At 42.9% G+C, this 17,521-nt stretch overlaps 1 protein-coding gene across 4 annotated transcripts in view; it reads right to left on the bottom strand.

Annotated features, from left to right (window-relative positions):
- nphp4 (nephronophthisis 4) overlaps positions 1 to 17,521 on the bottom strand; it is a 72,228-nt gene that overhangs the window by 24,180 nt on the left and 30,527 nt on the right. For all 4 annotated transcript variants that reach the window (XM_084681411.1, XM_084681410.1, XM_084681414.1 and 1 more), the window contains exons 10-14: positions 8,841 to 9,029; positions 8,337 to 8,475; positions 5,698 to 5,750; positions 2,931 to 3,068; positions 604 to 755 (exon numbers count right to left, since the gene is read on the bottom strand). In XM_084681411.1, the coding sequence (XP_084537537.1) occupies positions 604 to 755; positions 2,931 to 3,068; positions 5,698 to 5,750; positions 8,337 to 8,475; positions 8,841 to 9,029 (671 nt within the window). The remainder of the gene's footprint in view (positions 1 to 603; positions 756 to 2,930; positions 3,069 to 5,697; positions 5,751 to 8,336; positions 8,476 to 8,840; positions 9,030 to 17,521) is intronic.

The raw sequence follows: 17,521 nt of genomic DNA, 5'->3' as shown, positions 1-17,521 counted from the left end.
CCATTAAATTGGCTCCCATTTTCCCCGTCCACTCCCACATCCATATAACAGCCACTGCACACAGCACCAATTAGGTGCTCAATCGATCTCTCTGCAGCTACAGTAATAAGACAATATAGCTTTGCGGTGTAATGGAGGACCCATAACCCTTAGCACTGGGATAACACCACCAGATAAAACAGGAGTGTGTTAAAAGCATTTTCGCAGACACAGTGTTGGTTGGCGACCACTCACATGGCCTTTTGTCACACATGAGTTATCACGGCTTTGCTTACAAATACTGGCCAAGTCTAATGGCAAAGAGCGATCAATGGGAGCAATTATCATACTGTAGCTGCAAAACACCTGGCTGTGCACCGTAACCATGGAAAAACACTGATAACATTGATACCAGATCTAACCTTAAACCCAAATAAAACATGGAAAAAGATCAATATAACAGTGTCTGTTATCTCTCCTGTGGTTTATACAACACACTGGCACATGCCCAGACACCTTGTCATATCTAGGTCCGGCCAATAGCCTCCAGGCATTCCGGGAAACACCTAAAGTGGTGCTGAGCCGATGTGTGAAACCAGTGGCTGTGACCAGGACCCCTCTCACCTGGGTACGTGTGTTCCCATGGCAACGATGGGGGCATGGACAGGGGTGAAAGGAAGCTCCTGGAGCGGGTCCCAATCCTCATGGCCCTCCGGGGACGAGCACCGCGTCAGGTCGGCCTCCAGGTGGCCGATGTTGGTGACGGCGGGAACGGCCTGCCACAAAGACACACAGGCAGATATGAAGATAAAAGGGCACAGATAGAGAAAGGCTTATCAGACTCGTCCAGATATTGTGCACTGAGAAACAATCCTTAGTCTACTAACCCCCCTCCTTGTTATAAAAACTGCATTTCGGCTACAGCATGATGTTTGGAGGGGTATTGAAAATGTTTTGTTTTTCCTATGCTATCTTCTTTTTTGTTCACTCTGCTTGGTAGCTGAGATGTGGTTAGTGTGATGTGGCTAGTAAACACAGACTGTTCCCCGACTCTAACTGCCAAAATACTGTTTGAACTACGCACTTGATATTCTGCTGTAGTTTCTGTGTGTCACTCTGGACAAAAGAGTCTAAGTGAATAAAATGTAAACATCTCAGTGCAATACTTCTCTCTGAACAACTGATTTATGCAATGCTGGGGACATATTAACTCTGATAATTAACCACGCCAAGGTAACAATGTCATTACCAAGTCGCCTGTCTGCTGGTGTTGATGTATGACATAGTTCAGTGGCGGGAACCTATTGGCGAAGACGCATTGCCGTGCATTATGAGACCCTCCATCAAACGTGTCTATAACGACCTACCGCAAAGTCACCACGCTACACAGAACATATGCTATTTTCTACATGATGAAGACCTATGCAATAACCTGAGGGGGAAAGGCACTGGGCACTGGGCGGCACTTCAGTGTTTCTTTGCCAAAGGCTAATGGCTACACTTTAAATGACCCCCAATGTTCCAGGAATAGTGTTGCCGTGGGAAGAATGACATGGCAAACATTGAGTGTTTGTGGAGCGTTAGGCTTCTAGGACAGTTGTTCTGGGTAGATTTTTTAAAATACCTGTCCATACTGTTAACAGCAATATTATAGGTCAAATATTAATATTTTAGTACAATGAGTGATTCTTCGATAAAAGGTGTTATACCACTTATTGGACACAGGAAGACTCCCCCCATGTCCTTGACATGTTGACTTGGTGTCACTAAGTGGGAGCTGTTTATCATAGCTTTACACCCCCAGTTACAGTATGTTTATCTTCTGTACTCAAGAATGATGCTCTCATTGGTATCTAAATCAAAAATACATGTATTACATTTTTCAACACATTCTGCATGGCAAGAAAAAGCCTATATTGGCTATGAAACAATAGTAGAGAACAATGCATACTTTTCACAGTTTACCATCTAGGGCCAATACATAGAATTGACATGGTGGGTTTCAGAGGCCCTCATCCTTGTGGGTGCGTGAGGTGAAATTAGCAAAGACAAGGCAGCATGACTACTCCTGCTGGCTCTCAGCAACAAACACCCACAAGCTGTGAGGAAGAGGTTACCCTCGTGTGGTTTCAGGAAATTATTCAACATCTTATTCAACACCACACGTTATTGTGAAGTTATGGGTTCCAGCTTCCCTTAGCTGCACAACCGCCTTGAGGGGTTTGCAATAAATGAAATATAACCCGTTACTAATTTTTTCTGCCTTTTTATGTTGTTCTTTGCTTTGCTTGTATTTTCTCATAGATTATTTAATTCTGTACATTCCAAGGACATCGTTAGACAGTACAGTATCTAGCACAGGTATATATTGGATGAAAAATCGGCTTAAGAGTGTGTATGTCCATTTGTAGTGTTTTCATGTAATGCTTTATAGAAATATCCCTGAACTGACTGATTAAATATTTTTCCAGAGGGTAAACCAGAGGTTGTAAAGAATTGGATACCTTGAGAAAATTGGCCCAGCCGTTACACATTGATTTGAAAAGAAGTCAAAGAATATGTTTCTTTTGATTTAGAAGATGGAAAAACCTTCAGTGCAGAGTGCAGTTTGGTCTACAATTATTAATCTTTTGTGTGTGTGTGTGTGCGCGTGTCTGTGTATTCTCTGTCTGTATTTTTCTGAACATACTCTATATTAGAAAGGCGAAAGAGCCTTTCATTTCTGGTTTATATGTCCTTGGAGTTGGGCGGATGTGCAGATATGCCTGTGTCACACGGCAAGCATGCAAGTGTCTGTGCATCTGCATGTTTCCTTGTATGTGAATCTGTGTATGTGTGTGTGTGTGTGTGTGCATGTGTGCATGTGTGCGTGTGTGCATGTGTGTGTGTGTGTGTGCGTGTGTGTGCGTGTGTGTGTGTGTGTGGGAGAGGGTACGGGGGTGGAATCTTACGACATGTGACAGCTGGTGGGCCGTTGCCAACGGGGAAGGATAGAGCACAGAGGAAAGCGGTTGTTGCCATGGTGACGCGGCGGTGGAGTGGCTCATGGTTGGGTAGCGTGAAGTAGCTGCCAGCTGAGACAATGAGAGCTGCAGAGAAACAATGCGGATTAATAACCATTATCAACAACAGGAGGCATATACTGTACATTCCACTACAAAACAATGGCTTTGTCTGCAATGATGTCCTTATTTTGTTATGGTGCATTTGAAAAGCCTTATACAGATGCAAGTAGACTCCATATTACTTAAGATGACTCCATATTACCTAAGATGCACTATATGGGACAAAAATGTTGTTTATTCATTTTTATATTTAATATCAAAAGGTATGGGTTCTCATCACAGGGACCAGATATCTACGTTTGATCTAAGACAGGAAAGGACAGGGTTGTCCAAAGCTAGTGGACTGTATGAAGATGCTGCATGAAGCGCATGTGCCTCTGACAAGTCTACTCGACCTTTCTTAAACTAGGGAGTGATAGACGCAGTACTCATAAAGATCACACAATTCCACATGTTCTGTGCATTGTAAATGTCTTGTGACAGTCCTTGCTCTTTAAGAACAATACCGTTGGTTGATTGATTGGAATAGAAAGGGAAGGCATTCTCCTTTGATGTCTGGTACAACAGTCAAAAGAGCATGATGGTGCTGAGCAGATGACTGGCGTTGTCTCAACCATTATGTGGCAGGGCAAACAGGCTGAGTCGAGAGAGTTGGCAGCCAGTCTAGCGAGGAAGCCACAATGCCAGTTACTAATTGCCTTGCTCTGCCTGCTGTCCTGGTGTGTGTGTGTGTGTGTGTGTTGTTATTAGAGAGAGAGGCCTTGTGTCTTGTGTTTCACACTCTCAGTGGCAGGTCTTGGTGACGCTCTGTGAGACTGTGTGTGTCCGTGTGTGTGTGTGTGTGTCCACGGGAGAGTGTGTGAAGTTACTGTGGAGTCTTCTTCATCATATGTCTCAAAATAAGTGAGAGAAACAGAAGGTGAGAGACAGAGGGGAAAAGATGGAGAAAGACTAAGGAGTTTAGGAGAGAGAAAGCCAGAGAAAAAGAGGGTATAGTGTGAGGAATAGTAATGATAGTGATAATTGAATGCGTAAAATGAGAGAAGGAGACAGAGAAGAAGAGAGGTGGGGGAGGAGCATTGCAGGCGACAGACGACAACCCCCCCTCCACCCTACCCCTCCCCACTTCGCCAGAAAATACAGAAATAGACAGAGAGTCAATACAACACAAACACGACCCAGTGTTCAACATGCAAACAAAACAAACACTCCAAATGTTAGCTATAAATAACAAGAATCTTAGCATTCCTCTCCATGTGAACCAAAAGTGTCAGGGATCGATAAATTATGCAGGGAAACAAAGTTGTCAGATTCAACATTGCTTGCAAACAGAACATAGAATACAGTTTGTTCACAGATTGGTCATAGTGCATTGATTAAAGATCACTTGAAAGTAATAGAGAGAACTATAAAAGGTGCATTTCCTGAAGTAAATTTGTGTCCTTGATCAAAGCAATCCAAGCACTTTATTTTTACAGTATGAATAATAATAATTATCATAAATTAATTGGTAGTCTTGTCTGCATTTTACTGAAATATGTATTCATTTACAACTTCAAACAATGTTTGTAAAGGCATCAATCTCTTTTATGCATCTCATCATCATGCATCTCAATTGTTCTTTGGCTTTAAAAGCAAAATATTGACCAGAAAGCACACTAAAGAATAGAAGAGATTGCTGAACAAAGTTGGAAGGTTAGGGTGCATTTGGGATTGTGTGGGTGAAAAGTAAAGGTGACAAGTTTTTATCCACCTTTGGAATAACATCCAACTTTGGATAAAAGCACCTGACTGCGTTCAATACACCATGTGACAAACAACTGTGGTGCTGCAGCTACAAGGCTCCCAGCATTACCCCAGGCCAGCAAGCTTCATCACATGAGGCAGCATGGCAGACCATGCCTCATTATGGCTCATAGATCTAACATGAGACTGAGGTGATCCCTTTCCTCCACTTGGGCTGTGTATGTGTGTGTCTGTGTGTGTGTGTGTGTGTCTGGCCTTAGCCTGGGAGAGAGCTGCATCAATCAGAATGCCCGGCCCTTTACTGACAGCCCCACTCAGGCTGAGAGACATCACTCACGCCCCACAGCTCAGCCTGCCCCAGCCCAGCCCAGCCCAGTCCCAGACACACATACACACACGAGCAACAATGGAGATTCTCTATAATGGTAATGCTCCAGGATATTTTGATAAACCTGATCCCTATAAACAGTGTACGCAAACATGCACGCTTAACTTCACACATATCTGCTCACTGCAACGGAGATGACACACTTCTGCCCTCCAACCATGTTTTTTGCAGGAGATGAACAATTAAGACTGGGATAGAGACTGCAGTTTATCTTTTTGAACTCTTGTTGGCACACACTTAACATGGATTAGTTTATCAGGTCACGAAGAGTCATTCTGTTTGCAGTAGCGTGTATTTAGGCAGGAAATGAATACATACACTATGTCAATCACATGAGCTGGTGTCTAAGTTAAAAACAGGTCGTCTTTTGGTGCAATGCTGTGATGGCATCATATTTTTTAAAACATCTAACAGGGTATTGCTGCTTCCATGGTGCTATTTATCTGTATGGGCAATGTTGTGGTTGTTTGGTACAAGGAAAACAATAAAGAGCTCGTGTTGAATGAAGCAAGGTCTTACCCCTGGGCCTTGAGGTGGAGACGGGGGAGAAGCTTGAAGAGCGAGTCTGGGACCTGAAGACACAGACAAGACAGGTCTCACATATCCAACCCCGGTCTTTCTGCTATCCCCATTTCTATTCAGCACATGTCCTCCCATTGACTACAACAGTACAAACAATTCTTCTTCATTATTTCAACAATCCAAAGTTAACAACAGAGAGACACTCTGCTGCAGGAGTGTGCATTGCAAGGTTAATTTCCCAGCCTGGTTAGGCATATAATAGAACATCACAGGTGCCTGGTAATAGAAACTCTCAGTAAAATGGACATTTTAATTAAACTGACTCCAAACTGATCTATGGCAGACACAAAAACAGTGAAGGAAAGAACGTTCCAAATGCAATGTGTTTATGTATGGTCTATCTCTGCTCAAATGCTACATGGTGCATCCAGATGAATCTAGAGCCAGCTCTGATATAAGAGGTGTCAGATGGAGACCCAGCCAGTGCTCTTCAAGTCTGATGCAACATTAGCAACTGCATTGGTAGTCATAGCGATGGTAAAATGAAAAGTTCCCCTCTATCATACATATCTCTTGCACTCATCCTATCGAACTCAGTAACGCTTTCTTTCATCTTTTCTTTCTCTCATGACAGGCTGCAGTAGCCTAGGGTGGCCTAATGTAGAATCCATCTGCTCAGACTACAATGAGCATGGACAGGACATCGTGCTGGAGAGACAAGCCCTATGGCATTGCTCAGGCTGTGGCACCCTGTTTGCCAGGCATTTTACAATGGCGCTCCTTTATTGCTCCAGCACTACAAGCTGCACAGACAAGCAATGACTGTTTATCTAGATTGACTAGATGAGTTTCTGACAGCATGGGGAAGTAGTAAAAGGATTGAGTGCGTGGTACATAACATTTGGATTTAGAAAAATATGCAAATGTTTGAAGGCAATGTTCCATTAAGAATATTAATGAGCCTAGATGCGGACACAGCAAGATTCCTTCTGACTTTTCCATCTTAGTTTATCATTATCCATTGGAAGGGCAGAGTAAACAGCAAGATATCTCTGGCTGAAGGACTGATTTATGAAAATATATTCATAATAATATGTTGTGAACATATGGAATACTTTTAATATCTATCATAAATTAACTAAGGAGCCATACTAAAAATGTACCAGTCTGTTAGTGTTGTTCTGTCCTATTTACAAATGACTGGCTCCAGGGTTGGGAATGCAATGTGCTTTTTTCTGCTTTTGATCTCTGGTTGTCTGAGACAAGGAATACAGCCACAGGCTTCAAAAGACATGAACTGCATCTCTGCCTGTAAATGAGCGCATCTAGTCTATTTTCTATTGAGATGCACGCACGCACACTCACTTTAAAGCAAACAAATGACAGAGATTCATGATATCATTCAAAACCAGCCAGTTAGCCGCTAAAATCACTTAGGCTACTTGCTCAGAAAAGGATTTGGTGGACACTTCAACACTGATTAAATTCCCATTACACAGACTTTGTGAAGACCCATCCCGATGGAACTCCAATCAAGTCCACCCTTCTTGGGAAAGATAAGTTAACAGCAACATTGGAGAGCATCAAATCTGTGACTACAGTGTACTCACAGAGACGTTATAACAGGATGGAGTGTCTCTGCAATGTTTACTTGTGTTTAATCATGAGAAGAGGAAGCCCACCAGTTTGTGGTTCAACACCAGATACATATAATGACACATTATATTTGTCACTGGTTAAAGTTGAGTGTTTGTGTGGCAGATGCATCACACATCAACATTATTTATTTAACCAGAAAGCTCACTGAGGTTTCAACCTGATATAGAAAAAAGCATATTATATTATAGGAGACACAGTATATCAAATACAGTGTCCGCCTGCCTTAAGAAGTGATATCAAACATAATGATGCACACTGTAATAAAGCACTTTAATATCTGACACTTTTGAATTTATGAGCTATACACAGCCAATGAAACATTTATGCTTTTTTGAAGGATAGCAAAGGCTCTCTTGCTTTCAAGACGAAAGAGAAAAATAAATATTGTGTTTTTGTGGGCGTGTATGTGTGTGTGTGTGTGTGTGTAAGGGAGCGAGCATGAGAAGCCTGCAAGAGATGTGTTAGGCTCGTTCAAGATCAAGGGGCCATAGCAGGCGGTCAAAGTCTTCTCCAGATAGGTTGTCTACGTTCATCCCTTCATCCCCCCCGGACCCCAATCATGGAACATTCTAATCATGCAGAGAGCAGGTGTTACTATTGAGATAACACTGCAGAGAAGCGGGGGGGGGGGGGGGGGGGAGGACATTATACACAAGGCCCAGTGTGGTTGTGATGGATGACAGTGGAAACTTTGGAGCCTTCTCTTGGGTGTTACAGCAGCTGCGTGCGCACCTGAAGAAGAACTACCCGGTCCGATAACAACAATCGGAGCCACACTCCCCACTGTTTAAAACAAACAGCAGAGCAGATATATTGAAAGCACTTTCAAAGTGGAATCTGAACTGAAACGATGATACTGCTGATGATAACTTCCTCCACGTGACGTGAATGGCGAGCACAGCAATGCAACACTGAACTGGACCTGTGGACTGAAGCTGTGGCTACACACAGGGACCTGGCTGGAGGATGGGATCTACCTGGTAGAGGTGACGGGGGGGGTTTCTTCTGTCTGAATGTGTTCTCTCGCTTGGTGTGTGGAGAGACAGATGGGCTGGGAATCTTCTTTTCCAAGCCCGACACCAGACGGAACCTGGCCACATCTCTCTCTCCCCTTCCCTAATCACAACAACGGAAAAGACAGATACAGACATGTAAGGTTGCATATCAAAATAAATACATGAATCAAAAACAATAATTGCCCTCATCTCTACTTTAAGGAGTATTTAGCAGCTTTAGTCAGTAGACCATGGAGAACATTTTGTTAAGTTATTGTCTGCCTCATCGGGGTCTCAGAAGACATCCAAACGTCTGTGGTAAACATCCATTCAAGATCTGTGTCTTGAGGGCAAAACAACCATCTGGCCTTTGACAACAAACAAATACTGTATAATGACTTGTCAACGTGAGTACGCCTCTGTGTGTACACTGTGTGTACACTGTGTGTGTGCTTGAGAATGTGTGTCTCCTCATGTCTGTGTCACCTGGACAGGGCTCTGTGGTTTGGCTGATTCTGTGTAGACCATGACGGCCCATGGGTTAGGTGCGGCGCCACCCTGCAGGGCCACATGTACATCGTCTCCCTTCCATGCGCCGCACTCATCGAAGGGGCACCACACCCCCCAGCGAAGGCACTGCATGAAGGCAGCTCTAGATGTGGAGGTTAGAGACACCTAGACACACAAGACAACAACAAAAAACAAGGCGGCTCTTAAAGTAGGTTTATACTGGTCATGGAAAAGGTGTCTGGAACAGAGATGAGGCTTAAAAGCAGACATAAATGTACCACTCTCTTTCAACACAACCCTACAGGTTTTGTTTTTTGGTGTCAGGTTGGGAGCAACTTTCATCTTCCTCAATTGCAATGTCATCAATATGGCTCCAAAGATAACTCTGACCGGGTCACTATATTTCGATCCATATGCTAAATGATCATAGGGACAGCTGAAAATGGCTGGTGTGTTGAAATGTCCAAAATTACTGTGCCAATAGTGGGGAAAGAAAGGGATTGAAACAGCCAAGGAAAATCGATTCAATTCCTTAACCGCAAAACAACTGCAAAGCATTGTCCTTAGGGCCAAACTAGAAATTCCAACAGTTTTTCTAAAGTAGCTGCACTTTATATGACATTGGTGTATAGACCACCATCATCTTTCAGCAATGCAGCCTGTATGATCAGGGGTTCCTAAACTGTGGGTCAATACAACCGCAATTTTTAAGATTGTGAGTGTTAAACCAAGTCACTAAAAGCCATAGTCTTTGTTCTTCAAACAAAGAGGGTCTGCTATCACACTCGTAGGAAAATAACTAAACGATGAAAAACTCTCTGATCCCTCTACGTCAAAAAGACAAGTAAAGTTGTCAATTACATCGCTAACCACATGGCTAGCAAGAGAAGTGGCAGCATGCATTGATAACTGGGCACTGTAGCAGTGCCATACAATATAGGATAGACAAACACAGCCACGGCAACCTTGAAAGTCTTTCTTGTAGGTCTAAGCAGTGGGCTACATGCTGTAATAAATCTCCAGCATCACCTGAGAACATGCAGTTTAGGAGGGGATTTGTTGTCCTTACACCTGATTTACAATGAGTCCCAAGGCACCTCTACGTTCCTCTCAAAACAGCCATGTCTGTAAAAGTAAAAATGGGTATATTTTATTTCATCCACAAGGGACCCCTGAGTTTCACCGAATCGATTAATAAGCCGGTCAGCCACAGACCAAAGTAATCGATCACAGGTGGGGAAGAACAGAATACGGAGGGACCCTGCATCTGCTGAGCTCACGTCACAATGACAACATTCTAATGAAAGTGTGGGGGCTCATTACTTGGAGGGTAGCATTCCGACATCTAATTGCCTTTCCTTCAAGTAATACTCTGACATAGAATATATCAGTGATTTATTATTTTTCTTTTTTTAAGAATGTAATTTCTGTGGTCACTTTAAGATACACACAGAGACAAAACCATGCAGTGGTTGAGTCTGTTTGGAGCACATGCACTATAATGCCTGTTCATTGTCAGGACCCTGAAACATGAATCAATTCCTTCCACTTGGTGGCTGTCAGCGTCCACAGCTCCCAGGTCTCTGCTGATCCCAGGAAGGGGACAGATCTGCTTCCATCTATACCAAAACAATTGAACAGACATGTGTCGCTGCCTGTGAGGGATAGAAAGAAATGCTGAACTGCATCAAAAACAAATCATTATCTATCATTATGTACATTTCAAAGGATCTGTGTAAAGCCCCAGTGTTGAAGGGCCTCTGTGACCAGACCTGAGAGGAGCTTCACATGCAGATCAATATTCCATTCCTCTCAAGAGAGAGCTCCTCATGGAATATATTTCCCACCTCAAACTAGGACAGACATTAACTGCTACAGTATTTCTCTGAATTGTAACCCCAGGAATTATATGAGGGCCATAAAACAGATAGCAGTATATTCCCCGGAGGCCTTGCCTGTTTTTCCCTTCATGGGGTCGAAATTAATAAGATGCTTCATATGAAACATTAAATCAAGCAAGTCCATTTTGAAAGTGATGATTTTGTAAAAATGATCTAACTGGGGGTAGATCATTTTATGGCGCTGGGAGTAGCCAATGAAAAATGTGAGGCAATTTATCTAATGTGTCTCTTTTTGCACTCTCTCTCTCTTTTGCTCTTTTCCTCTTAGAGAGTGAGTGTTTCGCATACGGTCGAATGCTCAGTTCTTGTAAGAAGAGTTCTGAAAACAACTGGAGAGACAAATCTGCCATCACGGACCGATTCTACAAGGACGCCTGGAGCATACAGACTCCTCTTATCTGCCCAGCATTCGACTCTTATCGCAAACTAAGGAAAGTAAGAAGCCCTCGCTACAAAATTAAACAAAATTACTGATGGAGCCTTTAAATGTATAGTATATCCATAAGCGCTATGAGGCAAACAACCCTTCGAAACTAGAAATGAGTCGGCACAGTTATCTCCATAAACATTACTGGAACAACAATGACAGGGATTGATACAAGCACGCAAACCCTTTGGCCAGCTAGACGGTGGTGGTGGGGGCTATCAACTGCATTCAAAGAAACTCTTCTCCAGCATTTACTATGGCGCACAGGATAATCACGTACAGCAAAAGTATGAGAACAAACAGGAGCTCACAGCAGAAACAGTACAGCAGATAGCAGCATGAATTACAATAACTGTTTCAATGGCTGTTTTGAAAGAGCCTCTATAGGCATCAAAGCACTGTGATCTACACATGAACTGCAGAGAGCACCGACTCCTCGGTAGAGAAAACAAAGAATTGCAGGAATCTCAAGTGTGCCTCATCAATCAGCAATCAAGTAAACAAACAATTGTTCTGACTTTAGTCAAGTGCTAATCAAATTTTTCTGGTAAATCCTTGAACAGAAACAAAAACTATAGACAGTGAATGAACCCCATTCAAAGGCAGCAGAGGTAAGCAGAAGTATTGTCCTTCCTCACTGGGAACATAACAATGATGAGGTTGGAGATCTACACTAGACCAGTGTTATGGAGACAGCTTAATTGTTTAGGCCCTAGGGAACATGTAGACACCATCCTCCAGGATATGCAGTATGAGTTAGTCGGTAATACCTCTAAATCTGGGGGCCACTGTCTAGATATGTGACCTGTGACTCATTATCAATGATGACCAGCAATATAAGTGGATCTGTCAAATTGATAAGTTAATGAAATGCTGGCTAGTTTTCCTACAGTACTACTTTATTTGTTAATTGAATTATACATTCTACAGAATACATTCTAGTTACAGTACATGTGAAAGGTTGTGTATAAAAGTGTATCTATGACGCTGTAGTATTATTTGGGTCATTTAAAACAGGGTTTCAGAAGGAAAAGCCCAGGATGAGCTGTTTTCAAATGATTCAGTTCTCTCTGTAAATTGGATTAAATTACTCAGCAATAGCGGCTATATTTAAAAGTGTGTCATTAAATTGCACTTCCAGAACAAACACGCATATGTTACAATAATGGTGCAGATGAGAGCAGGAAAATAAATAAATAAAGCAGAGAAAGATTTGCCCCAGGCAAAAACAAGCGAGAAGCAAACTTTTTTAGAAAAGTTGTACAAAGAACTATAATAACAGGCAATGTCACCGCACTCATAATTGCACAAAATGGCAAAGTGTTTTCACTGGAAATAATCCATCAACCTTGTTTAGATGGGTAAAATGTAATGTTGTGGCATCCACAGACAAAAATAAATAAATAAATGACTGTCGAAAGCTAAATTGGGTAAAATATAGATCTCATGTCGTTAACCTGGAGCAACAAAATTAATTTCAAAACTTTGGAAAATACTTCAGAGTTTGTAGACTAGGGGGCTGAGGAGCCAGACACATACAATCTTCAGATATTTCCTTTATTTCCTGTCCCACAGGATACGGAAGCATTGTACAATTTTAACTTTTCATATAAATGCTTGACATGACCAAACTTCTCTTCAGTTAAAGGGTGTAGTGAGCGGAAACACAGTCTTTGAGAAATGTTTAAGACGTAGCACGACATTCAGTGACTCAAGGCTTTTTAGAATGCAGCAGGAATTAATCCTAAATTAGAGGGATGTGAGCATTGATGGGAAACGGACTCTGACAGTTATTACTGTTCCTGCAGTCTGTTGGGCTATTGAAGTCATTATTTCAGCCAAGACCCTGTGACAGGAACCGGCCCAGAGCTACTTATTCTCAACAATGAGGAGCCCTGCAGGAAGTAAGGACACATGCACCAAGATTATTAACTTAAGAGCACTGAACCACTAGAATCTGTAACCATGTAAATAAGTGGTCCAAATCAACCCAACAGAACTAGTCTCTTCAGCTTACTAAGGCTGAATAACAATTAAGGAGTATGGAGTCTAGCGTCTTCAAGGGAAAGGGTTCATGAGAGGTTTCTGCTCCCATCCAACGTCTATAAAGCCGAACAATGGATTTTGGTGTGTCAAAACCCATTGACATTGTGTGACTATGTTTAGCTTGTGTTCTGCTCCTTTCTCTAACCAACCGTCTCTGGAGGAGGGGATCCCTCTCTGAATTGCTCCTCCCAAGGTTTCTTCAATTTTTTCTCCCATTGGGAGTTTTTCTGGGAGTTTTTCCTTGTCTTCCTTGAGGGTTTAGGTTGGCTGAGGGGCAGTTCTATGGGCGTATGTGAAGCCCTTTGTGACATGCTTGCGTGTAAAAAGGGCTATACAAAAACATTTTATTTGATTTGCTCAAGATAATTTACTGTTGATTTATTTTAGCAGGGGGACTTTCCAATTCCTCTATTTAAACACCTAATCCAACATCCAAGTCTGTACAAGGACAGATACTGTGCCAGGTTATTGTTATGATGGCGCATGGAGTGAAAACTGACCTATTCACCTGTCTACCTTGAGAGTGCTTGAATACAGAGCATACAAATCCTGCAGCTACTGTAAAAAGGCGACAAATACAATTGAAGCTGAGAAGGCCTTGATAAATAAGAAAATAAATAATCAAAACTGAGAACAGCAGTATAAAAAACCTGTCTGTCGGACTGAATACTGGTTTATATATATCAGAAACTTTAGTTTAAAAGCTGAAAATCTGGTTTAGACAGTAGATACAGCTTTCTTGGACTGGGGAATGTAAACACTCCAACTCATGATCATGTTCTTGAGCCAAATCACAAAAGGAATTCAGAAGTAAGGTAGAAAGATGCTTTTGGAGAGCAACCACATCCCATGAAGGAGACAAAGAAAGTAGGGCAACACCTGCATAATGGGGAATCCTTTGGCAGACCTACATACAGGCATTGTTCTTTCACTAACTGGGCAAATGTCTCCACGGGCATTTCGAGCTTAAGACGTCTGCTGTTTGGACTGAGATACATGCAGGGCTTGGACCGCAGTACCTTCTCTACTCTAGCAAGTGGGCTTCAGAACAGGGTGGCCGGCCACATGGCGTCCATTAGACACACCGACACTGGACTCCTTTCTGTCTGTGCCAAGGCGGATGTGTCCGTCTGGAGAGGGATGGTGGTGCTGGCAGGCTCTGACAGAGTAAGACTCACTCTGGGCCCATGGGTGGGAGATTGATGCACTTCTCAGTGGGGGGATGCTGACATTCATTTTAATTAGGCTAAGGAAACATTGTCTCCAGGCCGTGCAGTCTCCCTGTCTCTCACCACCCCACCCCCCTCGACTGGTTCCATCAGTGTGAGAAAGAAGGTGGAACCCCAGGAGGGAATGACCTCCAGCATCTTTGTGGATCAGCTAAATATATCTTTGCGAAGTCCTGATGACATTACTATGCGCATGATGTTTGATTAACATTTAATTAACATTTGTGTGACATTTGCATTTAGATCACAACAAGAGAAGTAGGTCTTTCCACGCGCTGGTGGCACACGCCAAACTTTTCTTTCTTTTATACATTTGCAGCAGATCGAAAATCTGGCAGCCATCCTGGGTGGTCTGAGAAGATGTCACAGCAAAGAGGCAGTTTTAATGAGAAAGTGCATGGTGAGAGATTTTCATTTGAGGCTTCCATTTGAGAGAGGGGGGGGGGAGGGGTCCATTCAGTAAACATCATTAAAGCCTACAGGGACACAAACACTTCTTCTAAAGGGACATTGCAGAAAACACACACAACAATCCATACCGTGTGTACCTGACTGTGAGCCAATTAAAATCCACACAAGAGTCTCTGAAGCACAGAGCAGCAGACATACTAGAACACCTTGTAAGAACCCAAGGCATCCATGTCACTAGGGTTCACTTGAATTGTTTACCTGCTGGCCCCAGGTAATGACATCACAAATACAGACATTGAATCAATAGTTAATGCAGGAAAAAGGAAAATAATTCAAATCCTGGAAATCTTTCCTGCCACATACTGTAAGTCTATGCTTCAGTAGAAATATGAGTCCTAATTACAAAACCACTCAAGAAGCACCCATGTGGAAATCCAGCCAGCTATAATTGGACATTTCCCAAAACAAAAACAAGTATTTTGTTTCAGACTCATTTCCTGTACCTCCATTTTATTTCAGTGGGCAATGAAAAGAATATTTAGGTGACTGCTGTCAGTTGTCTATTAAAGTCCTGGGACTGGTGCATGCCACAATGAGGGTGGTGGGGGAACACATTAAGTATATGAAATGAGTGCTAAGCTAATGTGGTGTGACTGTGCGAGACCTGTTAGAGGTGACTTTCTCTACTGTGTACTTTGGAGTATGGCTCACTGTGTGGACACTGAAAAGGGTCACATGGCTCTCTGAAATGAGCTCCAGACATGCGGTCACACATCGAGTTCAACACGGCTGTGAATGTATTTGTGTGTTTGTGTGTGTGTGTGCATCCGTGCGTGTGTGTGGTGAAGTTGGGGCTTGGTAAAGGGCAAATCAGTGCTCATGTTTAAATCGCTTTCGGAGGAAATCAGAAAGGTCACGCGTTAATGGTTACACTTCCTCAGACGCTAGGTAATCAAGCGTGCCAGTCACCAAGCACAGTCGGGGTCAAAGGTTACATGGCATCAGACATGACGGCTGGGCACATTCATTACCGCATGGCGCTCGTGGCCTCCCCAAATACAAAGTCGCTGCCCGACAACCACACGTCGAAACTGTCAGCCTGCCGTTTCCCGACCCCGAGTCGTCTGCAGCATAACAGCTTCGGAGTCGCTAATTACTGCTGTGGGGAGATGATTTACGTCGGGCAAGCCTCTATGTGGCACAACAGCAGATGATGAAAGTGAGGAAAGAGCATCTCGTCCATGGCTCTCTGTCTTAGACTCTGACCTACGCTCTCCCTCCATCCTCCTGTCCTGGATGACTGTAGCTGTCCCACTTTCCACAAATTGTTTTCTGGCGAAAGGACAAGATCACATGGGTTTCTGATGCGCCTCCTGTTTTCTTCTCCCCCCCCCCGACCAACCCCTCCATTAGGGATGAGCTAGTGCCTGTCAGTAGGGGAAGTAGACAACAATAAGTCCCATCGTATTACATTAGGCTTTATGTGACTATATTACATGGCTGGACTGACAAACTGCGTCCAAGCTAAGCGCGGATGATAAACACAGCAATGGGAAAGTGAGCGGGGTGGGGCTGTCTCGGGTGGAATTACGGCATGGGTAAATTGGTGTTGACAGACTACAATTAGGGAGCCATTGCTGCTGCGCGTCAGTTGTCAGTCTTTTTTTTCTTGCCGTGGGTAAATCATACCCAGATGACAAAGTCAAAGCATGGTTTTGTGGATGATCCTACCTACAGGATGATGTACAACACAGGGTTCTTTATCCTACCTATCATGACAGAGGTAGGGGGTTAAACGGTTGGATGTCTGAAAACTGAATACTGAAAAGGTTTCTTGAATCAAAGCTATTTCGAGAAAGTTTTTTCCTCCTTGAGAAATAAATGAAATGTATTTCTGTCTCAAAGTTTTAAATTAAAAGCAGACAATTTTGCTTCTTAATAAAGAAAGCCTAGAAAGAGAAAAAATATGCGTGGTTTTTAAGGAAAAGTGTTCAAGTGCCAGACTGAAACTTGCCAAAGTACACTCTCTGTGTATTTCTACATGAACAAGTGGAAATTCCATCAACTGTATGTTATGTAACATGTCAGACAAATGTGAAACCATATAGACGTAGAAGATGTAATACTATAACACAATGTACTGCTTAAAGAAGTAATTACACTAATTATATGTTAGCAGAGGCCGTTATTAGAAAATTAAGTGATCACTGTAATATTTTGGGCGACTGCAATTACCATAAATACCAGTGTGGGTGTGGTAATTGCAACTCTGCAGCACACTTTCACCTTGCTTTCTCTAATATCTCTCCTTAGGCTCTTATTTAGGAGGGAGGTGGCAGTAAGGGGATTTAGTATGTAACCTGTGCGTATGTGTGTGTGTACTCAAAGTGCGCACAAAGTGCATGACAGCCTGGTAAACTGAGGATTGCTTGAAATCTTCTTTGATGAGTAAACAGAGTGAGACAGAGGGGGAGAGAGAGGCTGGGGGGGGGGGGGGCTGGGGGTGGGAGAGAGGCTGGGGGGGGTGAGAATGGGGCAGAGGCATTGGGAAAATGGGCAGTCAATCAAGTTGACTACAGGCAAAGTTGGCTGTTTGAAGTTCATCAAACACGCTGCTGGAACAACAGCCTATAACACCAGCTA

The sequence above is a fragment of the Hypomesus nipponensis genome, chromosome 18, assembly GCF_054491055.1.
Source record: "Hypomesus nipponensis isolate SF chromosome 18, ASM5449105v1, whole genome shotgun sequence".
Taxonomy (NCBI): Eukaryota; Metazoa; Chordata; class Actinopteri; order Osmeriformes; family Osmeridae; genus Hypomesus; species Hypomesus nipponensis.
Note: the sequence above shows the minus strand (reverse complement) of the source record. Positions and strands in the feature narration are given on the sequence as shown.